General features: G+C 36.0%; 2 protein-coding genes across 2 annotated transcripts in view; one reads left to right on the top strand and one right to left on the bottom strand.

Annotated features, from left to right (window-relative positions):
• rhobtb3 (Rho related BTB domain containing 3) overlaps positions 1-15,023 on the top strand; it is a 29,275-nt gene extending 14,252 nt beyond the window's left edge. The window contains exons 6-12 of the mRNA XM_052104580.1: positions 637-1,023; positions 7,260-7,369; positions 9,624-9,730; positions 9,938-10,107; positions 11,780-11,946; positions 13,138-13,234; positions 14,905-15,023. Coding sequence (XP_051960540.1) covers positions 637-1,023; positions 7,260-7,369; positions 9,624-9,730; positions 9,938-10,107; positions 11,780-11,946; positions 13,138-13,234; positions 14,905-15,023 — 1,157 coding nt within the window. The remainder of the gene's footprint in view (positions 1-636; positions 1,024-7,259; positions 7,370-9,623; positions 9,731-9,937; positions 10,108-11,779; positions 11,947-13,137; positions 13,235-14,904) is intronic.
• On the bottom strand, positions 14,672-24,184 carry glrx (glutaredoxin (thioltransferase)). The gene is made up of 3 exons (XM_052104579.1): positions 23,866-24,184; positions 22,577-22,692; positions 14,672-15,038 (listed from the first exon to the last, which is right to left on the bottom strand). The coding sequence occupies exons 1-2, from the start codon at positions 24,070-24,072 to the stop codon at positions 22,579-22,581; spliced, it is 321 nt and encodes a 106-aa protein (XP_051960539.1). The 5' UTR covers positions 24,073-24,184; the 3' UTR covers positions 14,672-15,038; positions 22,577-22,578.
• Positions 24,185-25,136: the final 952 nt, after the last annotated feature.

Raw genomic sequence — 25,136 nt, 5'->3', positions numbered from 1 at the left:
TTTTTAAAATGTCAATTGGTATTACTAGTTAGCTGTAACATTATGTATGATGCTCAAAGGCACATAGGGTGTCTTATTCATTGTGAAACTGTGTTTTCTTAATGGCATGAATCACACAGAAGGCCTAGATTTTAAATGCACGGCCCACCACTGGTAAATGGGGTCATAGAAGTAGTCTCGCTTTTCATGTGACTTGTATGTCATATCCATGTCTTCTAAAATATAAGATGGGTTTTGGTGAGAAACAACTGAACATTTAAGTAATTGTTTTAGTTAAAATCTTGATGACCATTGAGTCTGTTGCATTCATGAGCGCTCATTCACAGTGGCTCGCATGCTCACATGATAACTTGCGTTGTTTAACCTAAAGATCAATATGAACTCAAACATTTCCATCCTTCCAAATGATCTGAGCTATGCTTTCCACATTCATTTTAAAGTTCTCCCAGGCTGACCAGCATCAAACTCCCCAAACCTTTCTAAAACCATTCAAACAGACCAGCTTAACCAGTATTGGAGATCATCTAATAACCTTAAGATGGAATAAGCTGTTGATTTTCAGCAGGGATATCTGCGACAAAGTTTATACTTGAATGAAACATAACTTAGAACCCTCATGACCTATATGTCTTCCAGCACGTCTTCCACCGGTGAGAGTAGAGGAATCCAGTTTCTCTCAAGACCTGCAGTGGCTGCTCGAACGTGGCGTTCAGTTTGCCGATGTGGCGTTCTACGCTGCCGACTCTGGGAAGGAGCTGGGCTGGGCGCACGCATCCCTGCTGTGTGCCATCAGCCCCTACTTCAGACAGCTGCTAGTGGGACGACAAGCCTGGGAAAGACCCGTCTCACGTTGCACCTGTAGGGACAGAGATGGCCCGCACTCTCTTTTAACCACCTGGGATGGAGCCGTGGATGATCTGCCTAGAGCAGACGGACACCCTCCTGGACACCTATCCCGGCTGGTTGTGAAGGACCCGCTGCTGTGTTTATGCCTTTGGGAGACGTTAATGTTTCTTTACAGAGGTGAGACAGTTGCACTGTTTGAAATATTAAAGCTGATGTTGTTCAAGGCAATCTATGTCGGAAAAACAACAATATATAATATTTTGGCTCTTCAAGGTGAAAAAAAATATGGTGAAGAAAAATCACAAATGAGATCTCTTTAAAGGAATGTTCTGGGTTCAATACAAGTTAAGATCAAACGACAGCATTTGTGGCATAATGTTGGTTACCATGTTGGGTGTAATCTTTACAGTTTTTCAATGCTAGTAATGCAGTTTTTCAGATTACAATTACTCATTTTCAATAAAGTATATTACTTTTAAGTGCATTACTTGGATACAAATTTTCTAAAATAGATTTATTTATCATTTAAATGAAATATGTTCTTATGTACATCTGTTTGCGTTTTCTGTGACAGCTGAAAGGCGTACGCCTCCTAACGAGTCATTGTAAGGGAGAAACGAGTGCATGACTTGCATGCGACTGCAAATTATTTTGAATTTGTCGAGGAAACAAACAAAACAACTTTTCTGAGAAAAATCATTTAGAAAGTAATTTTAAAAGTAAAGTATTTAGTAATGTGATTACTTTCCAGTGAAGTGATCAGTAAAGTAATCTGATTACAATTTGAGATAAGTAATGAGTAATTTGTAGTGGATTACTTTTGAGTAACTTACTCAAACACTTACACTGTTAATTACCACAAAACATTATTTAGACTTGTCCCTTATTTGTTTAAAAAAAGCAAAACAATTGAATTTTAGGAGACAGATTTTAGGAGAAACATCAGAGAAAAAAATGTATACTTAAATGAAACATGACTGAAAACTCAATTAAATCTCCTGTGCTACTGAACGCAATAAAATAGAGCAATAAAAATATCTTCCAAGAAAATCCGAATTGAAAATAGCGTTATTGAAGAAAACAGCTTACAAACGCTTCCTCTGTTCTCCTGCCTTATCTCTTCAGCTCTGCAATTGTGTTTTCTTTCGTCTTTGAATAGAGGCATTTGTATGGAACTGTTTCTTAATTACAAGTTGGATAGTATGGAGGCTGTGTGTTTTTATCTTAGGCCGGCCTGATTTATGGTTCTCTGCACGTGCCTTGTATGACGGCAGTCCACTCTATAAAACCCTGGAGCTGTGAAGCTGATTACCATGGTTGGGAGGACAGAGAGATATGTGTGTGCGCTTGTTTGTATGCTTAAATGTGTATATGTGTGTGTCTGTAAATGCATATGAAGTGAAATGAGAAATATAAAATATATGTGCCTCTATAGGACATCTTGATATATAGGACACTTTGTGGCCATATAGTGCTGAATGGGTGAATCTCAGGAATCCTCCCATGAACATGTCCAAGATATATTTTACCACAAAGAAATATGAAACAATATTTTTTTTAAATAAAAGGAAGCCTATTTTGATTGAATTAATTGTGACCTTATTTTCATGACAGTTAAGCACATCCCCATTCTCATTACTGTAAAGTGTTTTTACTGCATTCTAGTAATTCTTGTACTGCCCATATTTTATGCTGAAACCAAAAAAAGCATTGTATTACATTACATTTTTTTTTTAAATTAGATTCTATAAATACTGATAAACTTTATACATCATACCATAACATTAAATATAAATTAGCTATACTAAATTACCTATTAATTAAATTATAATATACTATGAGAATACTACAAAACTGCATACCAGTAATGACAATCACAATTGAGAAAAATGGGAATAAGAAATAACATTAAAAGTAAAACTTACACACACATTACACTAATTTAATACAAGTTAAGATCAATCAACAGCATAATTAATAAAAGGCATAATTGTGATTCCACAAAAATGATTTTTTTTAACCCCTCCAAAAGTTTTATATGTTAACATAATGAACTATGACCTAACATGAACTAACAATGAACCATTTTATTTCATATCAAGCCTTAACAAAGATTAATAAATGCTGTAAAATATTGTTCATTGTTAATTCATGATACTTAATCCATTAACTAATGTTAACAAATGGAACCTTGTTGTAATGTTAAGTTGATTTACTGATGTATAAAACAGCAATAATTTACATGTAAATCACAGTTCTTGGCTTCTTTTGGATGTGTTGCATACATTTAGAAAATGGCATGAATTTGCCCCACATAAAATAAGTATTTTAATGTAAAATCTATAAATATAAATGAATCGCAATTACAACATCAAGGAAAATAATTGCCAACTATGATTTTTGCCCTAGTGTCTTATAATGGTTGTTTTGATTTTTGTGGTGAAATGTGACCCGAACATGTTTTTGCATGAGATACACCGAATACACAATTGTGAATCTTTGCTGATATCAGGCCGGCACAACCTGCATTCTACCTAAGCCAGGAATATAACATCCCGTTTCCTGTTCTTTGGGACCTCCAATGTAAAATGGAGGCAGGTGGATGGACATACATCTCAATTAGGTGTTCACATATGTGGCTTTAACATTCTGGGAAAATTGAATGGATATTATAGAGTCATTTATCAGAGTGAGGCCAAGCTCTGAAGGTGAGTCCCTTACTGATGAGATCAGCTCATCCCTGTGTTGATATATGGTGTGATTTTGCAGAGGCCGTTTCCAAGGGCGATCGTTACATTAACGGAAATGAGGCACGGAAAGTCATTCAGCGAGGTTTCTTTAAGAACTTGCTCAGCCCTTGTCTAGACAGATCTATGAACAAGGCTGAGTTAACATTATAGCATCTGAACTGTGACTGACGAATGTTTTTATGTGACAAATGTCAAAGCAATGTTTAAATTGATTTTTTTTTCTTTTGTGATAGCTGTCAAAAGGTAAATGTTATGTCTCAAATAGGTCAATAACAGCACATATCTTTTCACAATTTGATTTTTATGGAGATCAACTTGTTAGTCTGCCTTTACCACCACCTTACAGTACGTTTAGCCTTTTTGCCATTTGTAACACAATATAGTATAGATAAGTGGTCTTGAATTTATTTCAGTAAATGCAATAAGTAACGTAATCTCTAAAATCTCTCACATTTTTGAGGTAATCTAATCCGATTACTTTTAGAATACTTTCAACCTAATTCTATGTTATGTCACATGCATTTGAGGATAATCATTTTAACATAATAGTACAAAGAAGAAGAAAATGTATTCCATTCTTTGAACTATTGTGTACCCTGCAGGCAGGACCCATAGAGATAACATCCACTAGATCCTTTGAAGGAATTAAATTCAACGTGTGAGCTGCACACCATTGGTGAGGTAGTAAGAAATAATAATAATTTTTGAAAAAACATATCTAGCTCATTTTAAGTGCATAAAACAATAGAAACATTACATGAACAAACATTAATGAACCAAAAATCAACAGCAATGACATTGCTAGGCCAAAGCTAGCAGTTCAAAACTACTTAGTAATAGTCATCACCTAATCCAGCGCTGGGATGCATATCTTCCTGTTGTAATGTAAAAGGAGCACATGCTCAAAATGTTCATCTGTGAGACTATTGCGCTTTGGGGAAAGAATATGATGATATTGATATGAAAGTGATCAATAAATTATTAACAATTTACTGCCATTGTATAGTTAATATGTAATCTATAAAAAAGTTACTGTAGTCTGATTATGAGTATTTTAAAATGTAATTGAATCCAGTTACATGTAATCAATTAATACCCAGCACTGCTTGTGCATTATAGGGCTGCAACTAATGATTACTTTGATAATCGATTAATCTAATGATTATTAGAACAATTATTCGACTATTTGCTGATTATTGCAATGATTATCATTAGCTCTTGACCAACTATTCAGTTATTCAGCTAAAAATCTATAAAACAAGATACATTAACTTGAGAAGCAACATTAGACTTGATTTAAAGGGGTCATGACATGAGAAACCAAATTTGCCTTGATCTTTTGGTATATAAGAGGTCTTTGTATCATTAAAACGTCCTGCAAGTTTAATATTTTAAGACGTCCTCCCCATTCTAAACGAATCATTTATTTAATCAAGCTCAAAATACAGCTCGTTCTGGATTCATGGTTAGAAGTGACGTGTCGGTTAGAAGTGACGTAACAGCGTTTGCATATGACCGCCTCCAGCACAAGATAACTACGCTTTAAGCGCAAGACTACGCTCATTTCAGTATCGCCGTGCGCCTCACAAGTGTTCAGTCGATGGACAGCGAGCTCTGACAGAGACTACTTGTGCACAGGAAAATTACGATGCCACACAGATGTGCTGTTCCTGGCTGTGGTCAAACAAAACCTCTGAATAAGCTGCCGAAAGATCCAGACGTCAGGGAAAAATGGATGTAGTTTATTTTTTGCGGACGACCCAGTCACGGCAGTGTTAACTTAAGCGTTTGTTCTGTACATTTTAAGGATGACTGTTTTGAGAACAAATCTCAACATGATGCTGGCTTTGCCAGAAAACTGTTGCTCAAAGATAAGTCCGTGCCGACTATTCTGGGAACAACGACGACGCAAACTGTAAGTAATCTCTTTTAAACTTTAAACTACTTTTTAAAGCGCAATTTCATTCATTATGAATAATCACAGTGTTTTTACTTAGTTTACTTGCATATTGTTCTGGCTGGGGCGTCAATAATTGATACATAGGCACTGACGTTAGCCAATCATAACAGTGGGCGTTAACACTGAAGTCTTAAATGGAAAACGCCCCCAAAACAGACTGTTTGAATCAGAGGATGAGAAACAGGGTGGGAAAAGGTCATAAATCACTAGATTTTAAAAGTTTTTCTTAAAAAAAAATATATTAATACTATAATTGCACCTAAGGGAACATAATAATACAATAAAAAAAACCATGTCATGACCCCTTTAAGAGAATGTCTCTTAAATACAAGTGTATTTTGTATATAAGTGTATTTTTTCACTTATACGTACATCTGCGAGTGCAGTAAAGACAAAATATAATTATATTCAAGATCTATTCTTGAAAAGCAAGTCTAAATATCTTAAATGCTGCTTCTCAGGTGAATGCATCTTCTTTTAAAGGATTTTTAGATATTGTTTTGTATTTGTAATATTATATTCAACAATCTAAGATAAAAAAAAATTCTGCTTTAAAGGTGTTTTAGATATTTGTATTGGAGAACAAGCCAAAACAAGGACAAATCAAAAACATATTTTGTTTCAGTGTATAATGGGGCATAGACTATCTCACCATTCTGTTCACTTCAATCCATCTTTAACTCACAAAAAAACAACAACTGTCTTTTATTAATAAAGTTGCGTATTGCCAATTGTTTTCACGATAAGAAACAAAGTGACATATATTATGATTCAATAAGTCACGAGTCATCACGTTATAATCTAGCTGCACTAAGCATACGCGCTCAAGGGACGAGCGTCCCCGTGACAGTGTGCATCAGCCGGGTGCGGTTTCAATCTCTAAACCCTTAGATCGGGACACTTTGCCCATAGAAGTGGTGCTGACTGCACAGAGGAATGGCAGTTTCAGAGTTTGTAGTTATTTACATGACCTGCTTCCATGTTGTTTGAACTTGAAATAATTGCATTTAAGATGTAACACTGGGGTGTTTCCTTTAAAGAGCTCCGGCTTCACATATTCCACAACGAGAGTGCTTCTGTATTTACTTATTTGTATAATTCCCTCATACTTTGCAATCTACATCACCTGAAGCTGTTTGGAAAGTTTAGGGTGCATCTGGGAAGTCAATTCGACAAAGAACATTTTTGTCAACAATTTTTAATTGTCGACGTTGCCTTACAATAAATTGATTGTGATTTACCAATATTGTTTGATGATGCTACTGGTGTAGGAGAAATTACAAACTTAAACTTTAACACATACTGGAATTTTTTCACCAAAATTGTTTGTGATCAAACAATAATTGGCAGATCCCATGTTAAAGACCCCTTGCTATAAAGGGACAGGAAATTACACGAAAAGGATGGGAAAACAGGATATTGTGAGTCAGATTTGAATCTTTGTATCCTGCATAAGTACCATGGCTCAACATGTTAACTGCTATGCCAAGGCTCCAACAACGTTGCTTTTAAAGCTGTAACAGAATCTAATAGCTCTCTGCCTCCTTTGAGAGGTTGAATTGCTGGTTAAACAGCAGCCAATCTGAGCAGCCAGTGTAAAAGGTCGAAATGTATGCCGTGGTCAAACGGACAGCCAGTTAATGCATGAGCAAGCATGATGTGTTAACGGGTCAGTGCACTGTTGTGATGTGTATTCTTTGCAGGGGCCTGGGAATGGGAATACCTGGAGGAAGCCATCGCTGAAAAACTGAAGAACTCTTTGGCTGTAGCCCAGCTGATGGACAGAATACACTCATTCGTTGGGAGAGAAAAGGTAGGCCTATTCTTCTAACTAGCACGGTGCACTTTACTTATGACTGCACTTTGAGTTCTTGGCAAATCTTTGAGGTTTAATGGAGACATTAAAAATAGAAATGAACTGCACAAGGCATATTCATGGATGTACACACCAATCAATAGTTTCCATCATAGAAATATAGCATAGTAACAAAATTATTTTTCCTGTGGTACTTGCACTAAGACCAGGGCTTTCGAGATGGAGTGGATAACCAAAATGCAGAAAAGGTTGCAGAACTAATTAAAAGAAGTTGTGCAGTCATGGTATTGCATTCTCCTTGCATACCCCCCACTAAAACTGCCATAGTTTAAATAAAATAGGTTCCATCTCTCCCCTAACAGATTTAGTATGAAACTTCAAAATTATCTCTATTTCTTTCATAGTTACTAAAGTTAGTGTTAATATATATTTTTCAAGGGCTTGCCCAAGGAGATTTGCATGGTTGACCCGATTTCCTAATTAGAAATGTTCACGGTACTAACATATGGAGTTTCCTTTGTGTCTTTATTATTCAATCAAACATACTGTGTTTGAGAGTAAAATTAATTATTTTGTAATTAAAAAAAATAAAAGAGTGCAAAAAAGTCTTCTAAATGCTCAAAAATAAAGAAGTTGATAACAAAATTATTTGCAGTGCGTGTAATCTTTTGAAAACTTGTTTTTTTTTTGTGCACTTCAAAAACTTTTCATCACAAACCCACACATTTTGCTCTCTTTTCTGCTGTCTTTTTTGCCGCTGTAAATATTTTGCTTAGCGAGTTGAAAAGTTTTGCTTGCGAGTTGAAAAGTTTTGCTTGCGCCGTAAAGCTGTACCTCAGTGGGCGGTCTCTAACAACCAGATGAAAGGCATTTTTCTATTGGTCACCCTCGATTGAAGTGACCGGTTGGCCACGCCCATTACAGTTTCCGCCGCTGCTGCTGCCATCATCGTCGCACTGCGGTCAAGCCAGCCGTGGTTTGAAAATACACGGTCAAGCCAGCCCAGTATGGGACGTCCCGTATAAGAACTGACCATTATTTTTTTCTACTTAGAAATGAGGTATTAATGGGCCTCTGAAGTCGAATAATGTGACATTTCTCCAAAATGCTGCAGTAAAATGGTTTGATATGAAGTGAGTATAATGTATGTGACGTCCCGTATAATAACTGACCATTAGTTTTTTTCTACTTATTAGAAATGAGGTCTTTATGGGCCTCAGAAGTCAAATAATGTGACATTTCTCCAAAATGCTACAGTAAAATTGTTTGATATGAGGTGTGTATACTGTATGGGACGTCCCCCACAAGAACTGACCATTATTTTTTTCTACTTATTAGAAATGAGGTATTAATGGGCCTCTGAAGTCAAATAATGTGACATTTCTCCAAAATGCTACAGTAAACTGGTTTGATATGAGGTGAGTATACTGTATGGTATGGGACGTCCCCTACAAGAACTGACCATTAGTTTTTTCTACTTATTAGAAATTTGGCCTTTAGAAATAGATAGATAGATAGATAGATAGATAGATAGATAGATAGATAAAAAAGACATAGAAAGAAAGAAAAAAGATAGATAGACAGACGGACGGATCGATCTGGGCAACTCAAGTGCTCTGAAAGCGCGTTCTTTCTGTGCTGTTACTGAAATTACCGTATTCATAGTAATAGGCGCACACACTTCTTTTTTTGGCGGCTGGGCTTGACCGTGTATTTTCAAACCACGGCTGGCTTGACCGCAGTGCGACGATGATGGCAGCAGCAGCGGCGGGAAACTGTAATGGGCGTGGCCAACCGGTCACTTCAATCGAGGGTGACCAATAGAAAAATGCCTTTCATCTGGTTGTTAGAGACCGCTCACTGAGGTACAGCTTTACGCGCAAGCAAAACTTTTCAACTCGCAAGCAAAACTTTTCAACTCGCAAGCAAAATATTTACAGCGGCAAAAAAGACAGCAGAAAAGAGATGTGTGGGTTTGTGATGAAAAGTTTTTGAAGTGCACAAAAAAAAAAAAAGTTTTCAAAAGATTACACGCACTGCAAATAATTTTGTTATCAACTTCTTTATTTTTGAGCATTTAGAAGACTTTTTTGCACTCTTTTATTTTTTTTTAATTACAAAATAATAAATTTTACTCTCAAACAAAGTATGTTTGATTGAATAATAAAGACACAAAGGAAACTCCATACTAACAGTACTAATCAGATCTCACAAGACTATACACTGCTGTGTTGACTTGTTCTGTATGCAGGCCCCCAGGGACACACCCACACCCCGCTCTCAACAAGGTCCTCTGACACTGGGCAGCCTGTTTAATTCTCCTCTGTACTCCGATGTGATCTTCATGGTGCAAGGCAAGTTTCAATGTTAACCCTGCATGTGCACAAATACTGTATAAAAACACCCTCACATGCATACACAATGGCATACATTGATTCACAGAGGTTAAAAATGCTAATTGCAAGGGAAAGGCTTGTCTCCATCAAAGCCCATGTGTAATGCTAGACTCTGTGTGTGTAAGTGCGTTTTTGCTTAAGAGGTCTTCTGTGGGTCTGCTTTAGGAAGCGTGTTGCCAGCACACAGAGCTGTGCTTGTGGCCCGGTGTGATGTTATGGCTGCCATGTTTAGTGGGAAGTACGCAGAGGCACGAAGTCGTGTGGTGCCAATCCACGGAGTCTCATCAGACACCTTCCTTGCTTTCCTAGAGTACCTCTACACTGACACCTGCTGTCCAGGTGAGTGTGTGCTTTTAAATGCTCTTATAAAACAGATAGTTCTGGTCCTGGATTCTGATTTGGTCAATACAGCATTCCTGCTGTGCTACAATATATGATATAGTAACAGGTGAGAGGAAAAACACGATCATATAACTACTCATAGATGATGACTATTTTCCAAAACAGCCGGGGATAATATGTTCTAGTGGAAGAATAGCACTTAATTAATTTGCCTTGTATTGTTTAAACTAAAATTGGTGTCCATCATATTTTATAAAAAGTAATAAATAAATTGTGGCTACACTATATTGTGAATGTGCTGTGTATTGTACCCAAAAACTCCCTTTAGCCATGATTATTTTCACAAAATAGGACAGCCTTTTGTACCGTCAATGCAAAAATGTGTATCTTATCTTATTTTCCAGTAAAAATATCTAATCCTTAAATCAAGAAGAAATGACTTGAGAAGCATACTGACTGTCTTGTTTTTAAAGAAATCTAACCAAATTTAGTGGAGTTTATGCTTAAAGGGATAGTTCATCCAAAAAGGAAAATGCTCTCATCAGTTTCTCACACTCAAGACTTTCTTTCTTCTGCTGTGCATACAATGCATGTGAATGGTGGTCAGAACTTTGAAGGTCCAAAAAGCTCATAGTGAAGTGAAAGTGGAGATTTATTATAAAAAAATGACTTAAATATTGATGTTTCTCACCCACACTATCATATATCTTCTGAAGACATGGATTAAAACACTGGAGTCATATGGATTACTTTTATGGTGCCTTTATGTGCTTTTTGAAACTTCAAAAGTTCTAGCCACCATTCACTTACATTGTATTGATCTACAGAGCTGAATTCAATCTTTTAAAATTGTTGTCTGTGTTCAGCAGAAGAAATTAAGTCATGCACATCTGGGATGGCATGAGGGTGAGTAAATAATTAGAGAATTTTCATTTTTGGGTGAACTATCCATATAAAACATTTTAAATTTATGTTAAAATAAGTGTTTATCTTGTTTTAGCTTAAGCATAAATGTTCCTAAATTTGGTCTGATTTCTCTGAAAACAAGACAAAATAAAAACTCTGTAGGAAAAGTTTTTATTATTATTATTTTTCAGTGTTACACAAATTCATTCTTCAAGACTTAAAAGGGTTAGTTTAAATCTAAAAATTTGCGATCATATACTCACTTTCTATCTTCCTTGTTAGCCTCAGTCACCATTCATTTTCATTGTTTGGAGGAAAAGCACGGTCAACAACATTCTTCAATCATTTCTCCTGTGTTCCATGGAAGAACAAAAGACTTTTTGTTTTGAGTAAATGTTTTCGAATTTTCAGATTTGGGTGAACCATCCCTTTAATGGATATAAACGCATTAAACACCAACAAGAAGCAACCAGCTTCATAGAAAGACGCATTTCAAATGATTAAATGACAATGACATGGAGTAGTTCAGGTTGTATTTATCATGAAACAAGGAATGCTTCGTCAGTGAGTCAGATCGCTCCACTCAGTCTGTCAATCAAGTTGATGGATGCTCTGCTGTGCATCAAACAAATAATAATAATACAAAAAAAAAGCAGACAAAAGCTGAGCTTGATTGACAGTAGGTGATTATACGCTGCAGGAGATGGATGAGGGGGAGGAAAAAGAGTAGATGTCTAATGTTGGTGTGCGTTTGTGTGTTCAGCCAGTGTGCTGCAGGCCATGGCCGTTCTCGTCTGCGCAGAAATGTATCAGGTGAAACGGTTGCAGCACCTGTGCGAGGTGTGTGTCTGCGCTTATCTACAGAGCATGCCCAGTCGAGAGCTAGCGTCTACAGGCATCAGCGTGATTCGCTTGCTGAAAAGGGCAAAGGTGAGTGCGAATCACATTTAGGTCTTCGTGGCTATCCCCAATCTGATTTTGCTTTAAATACCATTAACCTATAATATCTTTATGGGCTAAAAAAATATACATGGGATTAAACAACTTGAGAGTTTTATATGTAATATAACATTACAATAATTATTGGCAAAACACAACGGCTATGTTTGGAATAGCATAGTACCATAATACTCATACTATTTCTGCAATATGTACTGCATATTGTGCACAGTATGTGATTTGTCTGTATACATGGAATACCCAGATGATGTACTTCTTTTGTCAAAATGTGTAGTATACACCCTCACTCGACTTGACCTTGCATTTCAAGTGTTATGAATGAATCAGATGTAATATCAGCCATAATGTTCAACACCTCCTTATTAACTCATTATTTTATCAGAATGCCAAGACATTTTTACACATAATTAAAAATGGTTAATATTGATTAATATTGTAAAAATGGCAGCTTTTATTGGTAAGAGGATAACTAAATCAGCTTAATGAGGTCATGTGACAACAATACAGCATACTACTGTAATGCGTTCTGTTTCACATAGATTTTATCTATGTGAAACAGAACGCATATTTCTAAGGTTTAAAAAGTGTAAACACTTTTTAAAGACAAAGTGTGGCTATATTAGCAATACAAGCATACTTCTCACTGCACAATACATAGAGTTTGTATGCTTTTTTCAAATAAATGCATATGAAACAGTATGCATTGTGCAGTACTAAACATTTCAAACAGTATGCTACACTGTTATCATATGACCTTAAACGATGTTACATGTTTAAGTCAGCAAGTGGCATCCAGTTTTCATTTAAAAAAAATATATATAGTTAATTTGCATTTTATTAAAAAAAAAATGTTTTGTTAAAATATCTTAACTTTGGCAATCTGGTCAAATAATGAGTCAAGTAAAATATATATATATATATAAAAAAGGTTAATGGTTGATATTGCTCATGATCCATTCATAACATTTGAAATGTGCAATTGCAATTTTCTAAAAGTAACAGGTCATCCAGGTTTTCCATGCATACACAAAATGTGCATATCGTCCACAACATGAAATAGTATGAATACTACCGTTACAAGCCTTTCCAAACACCATGTGTGATACTTTGACAAAGTTCTTTCATGTTCTATCTCATCCCTTGTTTACTCTCTTATCACAGTGCCACAATGCTGATCAGCTTTATGTTTGGCTCCTTCATTTCATTGCCAATAACTACTTAATCTTCAGCCACAAGCCTGACTTCCTGGAGCTATCAGGTGAGCTGCCTCATTGACCATCTGGGAAAGATGTTTATGAGCATTAGTATGCATACACACACAATTATCTTTGACTCTTACAAAAGCCTGTTTCTATCTCCCTGACACCACTGCTAACAGCTGGTGCTGTAGACAAGCCCATACAAATCACTACAGGGTTCGTCTATGCAAACACTGAGTGCAAATGTAAGGTCAGTTTTAAAATGAATGCATAACTTCCACACCTAGTTAGTACGTCCTGCCCTTCCATGCACACTTAGCAAAATAAATAAGAGTATATAGTTTATATAGTAAATATAGTTTAAGAGACAGCAATAGATTTGTATGTCAACAAAAAACAAGTAAACTGTGACTGGAGTATTTTCATTTTTCATCAAGCATCCATTATTATAATGGACAGGTTTTTGATAAAAGTAAATTGATTTAATTATTTTCAATACAGCAATTACAGCAGGCCATGCAGCACCTTGTTATGTTCGCATGTATGTATGTATGCAAATCAAGTATAAAATGTATAAGCATAAAACTTTGATATACTGAAAGTACAGTATTTTCAGACAATATTCTATGATATCTCCTTTTGTGTGGAAAACAAATGGGGAGATCAAACAGAGTGAACGCCTCAGCCAGTATTCACTTTTCCATAAAATAAGTGAATGGTGACTGAGATGATGGTGACATCTCCTTTTGTGTTCCACCTTAGAAATAAAATCATACGAGTTAAAATAAAAAAACTCTTGCCATCCCAGTTGTTAATGACTTTCTTTATTCTGTAGAACAGAAACAAAGATTTTTAGAAGAATATTTCAGCTCTGTAGGTCCAAACAATGCAAGTGAATGGTGACCAAAACTTTGAAGCTCCAAAAACCACATAAAGTCAGCATAAAAGTAATCCATAAGACTCCGGGGGTTTAAACCATGACTTCCTAAATAATCCAATCAATTTTGTGCCAGAAAATACCAAAATATACAGCTCCTTTTTCACTATAAATCTTGCCATTGCAGTCTCTAGACACAACCATGATTTCAAAATGGAAGCGTAGGAAGTGTAATTGAGCTTGTAATCATGATTGCGAAGAAGACTGCTGATGTCAAGGTTTATAATAAAGGAAGAGTTATATTGTGGTCTGTTCTCACCTAAAATTGATTGGATCGCTTCAGAAAACATGGATTAAACCACTGGAGTTTTATGTATTAATTGTATGCTGCCTTTATGTGCTTTTTAGAGCTTCAAAGTTTAGGTCACCATTCACTTGCATTGTATGGACTTAAAGAGTTGAAATTTTCTTATAAAAATCTTTGTGTTTTGCAGAAGGAAGTCATTCACATCTGGGATGGCATATGGGTGAGTAAATGATGAGAGAATTTTAATTTTTGGGTGAACTATTCCTTTAAGACAGCAATACATGTGTGTGCCCATAAATACAACAAGCAAACTTTAATTGGAATCATTTTATTTTTCATCAATCTCCCTTTAATATATAAATGCAAACATGTAATAGCTTGCAACAGCATATACTGCAGTTGAAGCACATTATAAAGAGATATAATATAGAAATGTGTTGGACGGAGATTAACCAAAGTTAAAAAACATGCCATGGTGGTATTGAAAGGGTGGGTGGTATGTTGTTGCATTCTGCATTGTCATGGTGATGCATGATATTTGACAGACCAGGAGCGTGAGCAGGTGGAGCGACTGCGCTGGCCCTCCAGAGGATACCTACAGGAGCTCAGCGAGTACCAGCAACGCAGACGGCAGGCCCGCAAATCTCGCTGCAGCATCATGTGACCCCGTCTTGATGCCCTGTTGACCGAAAAGAGGGGCGAAACAGAGAGGACACGAAGTCAAGTCACAAGTACATTCAGGATGCAAGAGACCCGTGTTTGACCTCTGGGCCGAGTGTGGATTGTGATGTACTGCATTTACATGAACTTTGACCTCTGACCCTGTGACATAAAAACAGACAGCCAGGAATTCTCAGTGGACAATGGATCCTATGCCTGGGAATGTGGTGATGTCATATAGAGCCTAATAGCACAGCTATATCAAAGACTGTCACTCTTTGTGGATAATACTGTAACTATATTATCTGTATGACCACGGCCAAACAATGGTGCCTGGATGGTGCAATAAACTTCCTCTACGATGGATAAAACCCAAAAGAGTTAAACAGGGTAGGGCCAACATCATACTCTCATAGTTAACCATGTTATTTCATGGTGAGATAATGTGTTTCTTTCTGATCAGTGGTACTCCTGCAATATAACTTGAATAGTTCTTCAAATTAGGATGCCTGGCCGATCTGATATTCATACTTTTTCTAATTATCAGGATCATAATTTTGTCTGATCTGATTGCTGATCAATTTTAAAATGCACTCCGTTGGCTCTGATGCCACTGCCTCTCTTGTAAAGGTTACTGCTTGTAGTCTGGCTTAGTGTCTCGCCCACAGTATAATCAGATTGGTTATATGTCATGTGTAAATGGCCAGTCAACACTGTACTCCGAATTCATGGGGGAGAGGTGGGAAAGAGGAAAGCAGCAGCAAGAGAAAGATGCATCACTGAGAGGAGAAGCTGTTTTCCAAAGGTATGAATGCAGATACTGAAGTGGCAATAAACATCACAATACTCTATGCCAGCGGTCACAAATTATAGGTACATGGTCAGGGTCCAGACTCCGGTATTGCTCCATCTTGCTGCGAGACAATATTACAACTGTTGCCCATCTCACCATTACTACACTTTAGTTTGGCAGCATGACAAAACAACAGAGTTGTGTGCGTAGATAGCACTGATCTTTCAGCAATATATCCTTGAATATTTTTCTCTAGCACCAAACACACTTCATTAATGCCCTTTCATGCTCCGCATGGTTTGCCAGCAGGCCCGCGACACGAGGCGCCGCATAGTAGAGCTGCAGATGCTGTTATTTTCACGACAGAAGACCATAGCAGAGAAATACGGTGAGCAGCAATATAGATGATACTGACATCTTTTGCTTAAATACACGGCAGAAAACAAAAAGGAAGCAGAAACAATCTTCATGTGTCTGATATGACTCTGACGGTTAAGCTAAGCAAGGTTTGTAACAGGACAATTTATCGTGGTTCCAGAGCGTTTTTAGACTAGAAACTATTATTTTTAATCTAAAATTAGCTTTATTAATCAACATGTTGTTTCGAGCCTATTGATAATAAACAGATTTTTGTTTACATTTTGTGAAGAGACAACATCATCTCTGGCATGGATGGCAAGAAAGACAACCAAAATTTTGAAATTACGATTTCTCTTCTTATGATGAAAAACATTTCCATCATTTGATAGTCAGGCCATTTATAGTTAACTATAGCAAATAGTATTTTTTTGTTTTTCTTGCAATTAATTTTTTTTATGATTCAAAGAAAATAACACAAGAGAAAAAAACACAACACATACACAACGAATCAACATTGAACTTTTAACCCTCACTAATATCCCTCCCAAAACACCAACCGCAAAGAACACCCCTCTGGTCACATAAAATAATAAACACACAAAAATAAATAAATACAAAATAGATACAAATATATATATATATATATATATATATATATATATATATATATATATATATATATATATATATATATATAATAAACATATATAATTAATTAATTAATTAAACTTCTCTCTCCTCATCCCTTCCCCGAGAGTCCCCAAAACCACCAAATACCTACCCCACTTCCTGAAAAACTAGTCCCCCAAACACAGTCTTCTATCTGTCAGCTCTTCAAAAGCCGCCACCCTCCCCATCTCCACACACCACTTCGGAAATGGTGGCGCTCCGTCGGACATCCAACCCTTTAAAATAATTTGCAAGTCATGCTAGTCAGAGCCCCCAATTTATAACTGCCCCATCACCCAAAATACAAAGCCAGGGGCAAAGTAAAATTTTTGTGCCCAAAACGTCACACAAATAATTCTGAACCTTTAACAAAAATCTTAGATCTTAAAACATCCCCAAAAGACATGGGTTGTGTCTCCAACTTCTGAATGGCATTGTCAGCAGCAATTGGATGGTAACTTTTACACTCGCTTGGTCCTTTTTATAAATTTCCAGGCTTGTGTCATGGTTGGGGGAAGCTTTGCATTCTTCAATGATTCTGTATAAACTTCTAACAAAAGTGGAGCCAGTTCTGTAGCATAAGATCAAATAAATTCAGCAGCAAAACCATCTGGCCACGGAGACTTGCCTGTAGGTAAGGCCTTAATTACCTCGCCAAACTCCTCCCTCTAAAAATCAAGAGAAATATTTTGCCCAGTCGTCAGTTTAGGGAGTTCTAATAGTTCCACAAAGTTTCTAATATCTTCATCAGTAGACGAAGATGTGGAACTATAGAGATCAAGATAGAATTCTTTAAAGGGATTATTAATATCAATGGCCAAGGTAAAAATTTCACCACCAGCAGATATCACTGAGGGAATGGTAAAAAAAAGACTCTCTCCACTTTATATATCTAGCCGAAAGCTTCCCTACTTTGTCCCCCAACACAAAGTATGACTGCCTTAACCTAAATAACCAAAACTCCACTTTCCGTGACAAAATAGTTTTATATCTGTAGGCCATCAGATGACATTCTGCAGATGACATTCACATGGCATTTTTTGGTAAATGAGGCATACAGTATAATCCGACCCCTAAGAACCGCCTTAAGTACTGAGGAGGACCAGTTGGTCTCCATATAAACATTGATTTCCAGTCTTTAATATTTGTTGGAAATCAGGATTTTGCAACTGGGATACAACTATATGATTTATTTTTCTCCATATATGGCAACATCTCTAAATAAACCAGGGTGTGATCTAAGATGTTTCCAATTGAGCAATCAACAACAGATGAAATGAGGGACTTAGATATATAAAAAAATCTATTCTAGAATAAATCTTATGGACTGATGAAAATAATGTATAGTTCATACCAGATGGGTTCAAAAGTCGCCAAATATCTGCAAGACCAAGATTTGAACACATCCTGATGTTGCTCTAGGTGGCTTACACACTTTTGCTTTACGATGATCAAGGACTGAGTCCATCAAAAGATTAAAGTCTCCTCCCAATATAATATCATGAGGGGTGCCAGTGGCTTGCAACATCCCTTCAAGATCAATAAAAAAGCCCTGATCATCAACGTTGATAATAGCCAAAATCAAACTATGCCCCTGAATTTCTGCTAAAACAATAATGATTCTCCCTAATTTATCTTCAATCTGTTTGAGAGATTTGAATTGTAGATGTTTACTTCTCAATATAATAACTCCTCTGCTCTTACTTAAGCCAGCGCTAAAGAAAACATGCCCACCCATATCTTCCCAATTTTTTCAGCTTCCTGTGGGGAAAAATGCCTTTCTTGAAGAAACACTATATCACATTTCTCACCCTTAAGAAAATAAATAACCTGCCTTCTTTTTATGGGGTGCCCCAGCCTATTCACATCCCATGTGGAGAAAGATAACCCACTCATATTAACATTTGACATTTTTATATATTAGCCAAAATAAAATGTGTCAAAAACAAGATTATACAGACCACATTCCAACATTATTGCAACAATCAAACCCCCCCAAATGACTTACTCCAATGTATTTATGAAGGTGCTTGTTTGGGACATGTAAATACTTTGTGGCCATCCTTCATATCTATTCTCAGTTTGGCCGGAAACATCAGTGCAAAAGCAATCTTCTGTTGATGCAAGAGTTTCTTACACTCCTTGAAATCGATCGCGTTTCTATCTTGTCGAATTTGCAAAATCCGGGAACAAGAAAATATTGTGATTCTTCCAAGAAAGCTTTCCTTTGCTCCTCACCTCATGCAACACGAGATCTTTATCAGATGATATAAAAAATTGGGCCAGAATTGATCAGGGCCTTTCTCTCTCAGCCGATCTGCGAGCTAGCTCGATTTCCAGCTTGTGGCCTGTTAAGTCGAGCAGACTCGGGAAGAGTTCGTCTAGGAATTTCACCATATCTCTGCCTTCTTCATGCTCAGGAATTCCAACAATCCGTACATAATTTTTTCAGCTCCGATTTTCGAGATCTTCCAGTTTAAAAAAAACAAACAACAATTCCACGTCTATTTTGGTCACGAGCAGATTAGCGAATAATTCCCTTTCCAATGACTCCAGATAATCGATCAATTCTCAAGATCTGCCACTCTTGTTACCAACTCAGAGAATTTAGTTTCCATTGCTATAATCGATCAACGTATTACAGCGAGATCCTCCAAGTCAGCGACAACCTTCGTCAGCATCACAGACACGTTGGACAGTTGACGCTGGATTTCTTCTCCCGCCGCGTCATCCAAATCGAGTCCCCGGTCTGCAGGCCTATCAGAGCTTTCAGCTTGAGCAAGTCTGGTCTTCGCATGGCATCACGTGACCCAGACATTTCACAGCAAATTATCTTTTTAAACTGCATTATTTAGATGTACATTGTTGGTTTGTTTTTGGTAGATTTGCATTTGAAGGAAAAAAATGGTTCATTAAGACTTTTCATACATTTTCTCTCAGGGGTTACCCCTGAACCCCCATACAGTATCTTTCTTATGTATATATATAAATGGTAGAAGATCCCTCATAGTCCACTACTTTGGTTGTCTTTGGGCCACAATGTCCTCATTTTTGCCCAGTTCTTAAAAGACTTTTTGACTGTTCATTTAAAAATCAAAATCAAATATTGGTTATCGGTCTCCTTGATTACTAATAATCATTATCGGTAATGGCTCTAAAGAAACACCGTATCGGTCGACCATTATTTTAAATGTTTATTTTTTTCCCCCATAACATTTTAATTTGAGGCAACTATTTTTGTAACACGTACATCTGGTATTTTTTTCAAGAAAAAAAAAAAACATGTGGATTGCCTCTTTGTGCATTTGGTCTGGTTGACATAGAGCCTATTCTGGCTATCTTCAGTCTAATCCAGTTATGTTGACCCTCATCTCATGCTGAATAAAGACATTTTAGAAGGATATATGCCTATGTTCACAGAATATGTGAGTTTGGATATTTTAAGTCTAAAGCAGTGGTTTTCAACTGTCATGTTTGCGACCCAAAAATGGGCCACATGTCTGTTCTGATTGGGTTACGAATAGCAGAGAAAACAATACTAAATGCAAATAATAAAATGTAAAATATAATTATGTATTGTTAGGATGGCAGACTAGGCAGATGCCAACATGGACAGGTTGCGTGACATGCCGCCATCCTGGAAAACCATTAATAAAACCATGTTAGGTAACAGAAAGAACCACCCAGACTACATTAAAGGAATGTTCCGGTTCAATAAAAGTTAAGCTTAATCAGCATTTTTGGCATAATATTGAAGGCCACAAAAATATATTTTGACTCACCCCTCGTTTATTAAGAAAAAATAAATAAGAAATTGGAAGGGCCAGTCCATAAACATTCAAATACACACTGTTTCAAAAGTATAGCCACAAGATGTAAACAATACATGTGTTAACTTGATTTTAGTGAAATCAAATCGCTTACTAACCTTATCTGTGTAAATCTATATCCAATATTACAACTTTGCTGTCATGACGTAACACAGGTAAAACTCGGGTTACAGTCATAACGTTGGTAAATCCCTGATTTTATCACACTAAATCATGTTAACACATATGTATAATCTTTACGTCTTGTGGCTATACTTTTGAAACAGTGTGTATTTAAACATTTATGGGCCGGCCCAATTCACATTCATTGTTAGTGCCTTACTGTAACCGTGATTTTTTTCTAAATTTGTTTTTGTGGTAATCAATATTATGCCACAAATGTTGTTTATTGAGCTTAAATTGTACCGGAAAATTCCTTTAAATATAAGTTTACTTGCAACCAGTGTTGGGTGTAATGCATTACTAAGCAAGTAATTACTGTAAATTACTTTTTCATTGAAAAAAGTAAAAGGGATTACTCTTAATTTTTTTGTAATTTATTTAATGTTACTTCAGATGTAATGCATTAAATACTGTATAAACTCTATAACAATTCTGTAAAACAATGGTGAATTTTCAATCAAAATTTTATGTCTAACATTAAAATTTATATTCTCTAATTTAATACCAATTCTTTGACCAGTTCATGAATAATTTATATGATTTTATATTATATATTTGAGCTAATTAAAAGAACAGTTTCATGCTTATCCTTGTATTTTTCATCTGGTTGAGGTTGATCAAGGTTTTAGAAAGTAATTTGAAATAAGTTATACAATTACTTTTCAGAAATAGTTAGTATAGTAATTCATTAAACTGTAGAAGATGTAATTAATTAATATTTTTATAACTATAATAACTTACCCAACACTGCTTGCAACAAAGATAAACATGGTTTGTGCCAACAACAATATGTTTTTCGTGATGAGTTATTGGATACTAAGAGCATGAAACGAATTTAAATAAAATTAATACAATAAAAATGTAATACATTTTTTTTTTTTTATATTTCAAGGACATTGTTTACTTCTGCAAATAATAATTTTGGTGCGGTGTTGGCTCGCCACTTGATGTCATATGTAAAATCTGCATCCTGAAGCAAAACCAGTTGTGAATCACTGGTTTAAAAAAACATTTTTGAGTTTTATGAACTCAAGTATAGTTTAGGGATAGTTCAGAGAGAATTTCTCTCATTTTCTCACCCTCATGCCATCCCAGAGGTGTATGACTTTCTTTATTCTGCTGAACACCAACAAAGATTTTTAGAAGAATATTTCAACTCTGTAGGTCCATACAATGCTTTCAGATGTAAAACTGAAACTAAACAGACACCGTGTTACTTTCAGATGTGAGAGTGAAGATTTAGAGTAAATAAAGGACTTAAATATTGAAAGTTTTTCACCCACACCCATCAGATCACTTCTGAAGATATGGATTTAACCTCTGGATTCATATGACTTCATTTGATGTTTTCTTTCTGTGATTTGTGGAGCTTCAAAGTTCTGGCCTCTATTCACTTGCAGCACGTACAAGGACCTATAGAGCTGAGATATTCTTCTAAAAATCTTTTTTATATTCTGCTGGTAAAAGAAAGTCATACGCCTCTTGGACTGCATGAGGGTGAGTTAATGATGAGAGAATATACATTTTTGGGTGAACTATCCCTTTAAATGAAGAGGAAAGTATTCAAATTATTACATGACAATGTTTTGGAGAAGAAACATAATAATTACATTTCTAGAAAGCTGCGACTTTTCTTTTTACTTTATTGCACAATACTCAAAATGTGTTTCTGTGACAAAATAACTCAAAAGCAGGTCACAAATTGTTTCAATATTTGCTAAAGGAGAGGTAAGTACAGTATACCTTCATTGCAACGCTCTGATTGCCTGCAACATGCCTTCCAGTTTTCCAGAGCTGTCAAGATTCTGGACATCACTTCCTCCTCCGATACACTGCTCCCCTATGAAGATTCGAGGAACCTACCAAGAACGCACAGAAGAAAACAAGCATGGGTGTAAATAAACGTAATATATTATAACGGAAGATTAATAAACATATGGATAACAGATATTTGAAGATCTTGAATTTATATTTGCAATGGTCAGGGCCAAAACTTATGGTCCACTCAGCAAAACAAGTTGCCTCACCATATTGGCTACCCTGTTATTAAATGTATGGCAAGTATGGATTATAATATGGAAGCTCCGTATTATAATCCAAAAAAAAAAGAAGGAAAAAAGTGTCTCAGTTCCTTCCTGGGCATAAGTCTTACATTTTTTTCTCCCTTTAATTTTTTTTTCTCTCTTCAAATTAAAATTTTTTCTCTCTTCAAAAAAAGGAATGAGGTACCAACCTTGGCCACCAGGTGCCACCTATCAGTAAACATGCAATCTTTTGCTTTTAATGCTTTCTCTGTTGCTATGCATCATGTGCAGACTTTCATGCTGAAATGTAATTATATTAAAAGGTTAAATCCATATCTTCAGGTGTGGGAGAGAAACTTTCAATATTTAAGTCCTTTATTTTCTCTAAATCTTCACTTTCACATCTGAAAGTAACATGGTGCCTGGTTAGTTTTACATTTACATCTGAAAAACTGTATGGAAGTACAGAGTTGATATATTCTTGTACAAATCTTTGTTTGTGTTTAGCAGAATAAAGAAAGTCATATACATCTGGGATGGCATGATGGTGAGAAAATGAGAGAATTTTAAGTGCATAAAACAAAACAAAAAATTGGGGGGTTAAAGTGACTCAAAAATATATATTCTTTAAACCAGTAATTCTCATCTGGTTTTGCTTCAGTATGCAGATTTTATACATGACATCAAGTGGCGAGCCAACACCTTCTATTAATTGCAGAAGTAAACAATAATGTCCAATAAGAGAGAAAAAAACATTTTTAGAAGAGACATTTTTTTAGGGAACTGAGACACCTTGCGGTTCAGAGCTTCTGTATTCTAAGGTACTAATATATATATATATATATATAAAACAATTAAAAAAATTATAATAATAAAAACCACAAACAGACAAAAATAGCATTTGATGGACTTTATTTATGTCTGAAGTTCAGCACTAGCGCTATACTTTGCATTGTGACGTCAGAACGATTATGTAACACAAATGCAACAGTGTAACAGAATACTCACAGTTCGAGCGCCAGTGATCTGTTGCAGATAATCTTGTATGCTGCCCATATCGTTCCGTCCACTGATGTCGATGAACTCCAAGTGTCCACCTTTGAATTTATACTTTGACAAAACACTTTTGGCCAGCGTGCAGTATGGGCACTTCGGTTTTAAAAACACAACGACTTTGTCTCCCTTAATTTGCGCTTTCACAAATTCTTCTGCCATTGTTCTTTATAGTATTATTTATCCGACCGCCACCAGAACTAGCAAAGCTTTAAACCTTCAGGTCAACACAGACAAAATGTAACTCGGTACACACACTTTCTTTAAGGGCACTTCCTTTAAAAGAAAGGCGGGATTAACATTTAACCACTCCCTCCTTGGTAAAATGTGCATAAACCCGCACAAAATAGTTTCAAATGTACGTCAGTGGGTAACGGTTAACTTGGAGTCAGATGACAAATCCACAAGACGACCTTCCCTTTTTCTAATAAATTGTAATATATAATATAATGTTTACAATGCAGTCACATATTTAAAAGGTCAGTTCACACAAAGAAAAGGGAATTCTATAATATACTCACTCTCATGTCGTTTCAAACACGTATGACCTTTCTTCCAAAGGACACAAAAGTAGATGTTTTGAACGTTTATGCAGCTCTTTTTCATACATTGTAAGCACATTCATGATGGGACAATGGCAAGCAGATTTGACGCCATTGACATTATTGGTTTTCCTATGGATGGTAATGGAGTGTGACGTATAAACCTTAGAATACAAACCAAGGCAACAGGGGAAACATTATTTGAAAAGATGCGGAAACTGTGAATCTGAAAGTTGCAATATTGTGAAAAGATCCATGCTTTCAAGGGACACTCAAGTGATTTTGTTGTTCTTGGACTGCGGCATCATTCAAACACACTAGTTTTCAGTAACTAATGCCACTGTAGTATTTCCCTATTCACAGTCAGCCATGATTCATTTAACATTTGAATAAAAGTTACTGAGATCAAGCAAGCAGTATTCAGCAGGTCACGTGAACCTAACATGGCAGCGCCCATGAGGAGACCTTCTCGAAGTACAATAAAACAGCTTTTATTAGGCTACTGATATGGAGTCTTCATCTCATGTGAATGGACCCGATTTTATTCATATTTCAATATTTTTAGAATTAAAACCAATTTCTTTAAAAGTCAAACTTCTCAATGAGGAAAAAATGAGTGCACATTTAAAGGGATAGTCCACCCAAAAATGAACAAAGATTTTAGAAGAATTTCTCACCTCTGTA

Source organism: Xyrauchen texanus, chromosome 34 (assembly GCF_025860055.1).
Source record: "Xyrauchen texanus isolate HMW12.3.18 chromosome 34, RBS_HiC_50CHRs, whole genome shotgun sequence".
NCBI lineage: Eukaryota > Metazoa > Chordata > Actinopteri > Cypriniformes > Catostomidae > Xyrauchen > Xyrauchen texanus.
Note: the sequence above shows the minus strand (reverse complement) of the source record. Positions and strands in the feature narration are given on the sequence as shown.

What these genes read in the sequence shown, in the direction of transcription:
- glrx (XM_052104579.1), bottom strand. Translation starts at nt 24,072, where the DNA reads ATGGCAGAAGAATTTGTGAAAGCGCAAATTAAGGGAGACAAAGTCGTT. An exon ending in AGATCACTGGCGCTCGAACT is followed by an intron (nt 22,693 to 23,865) that starts GTGAGTATTCTG and finishes CGTTCTTGGTAG; the next exon opens with GTTCCTCGAATCTTCATAGG.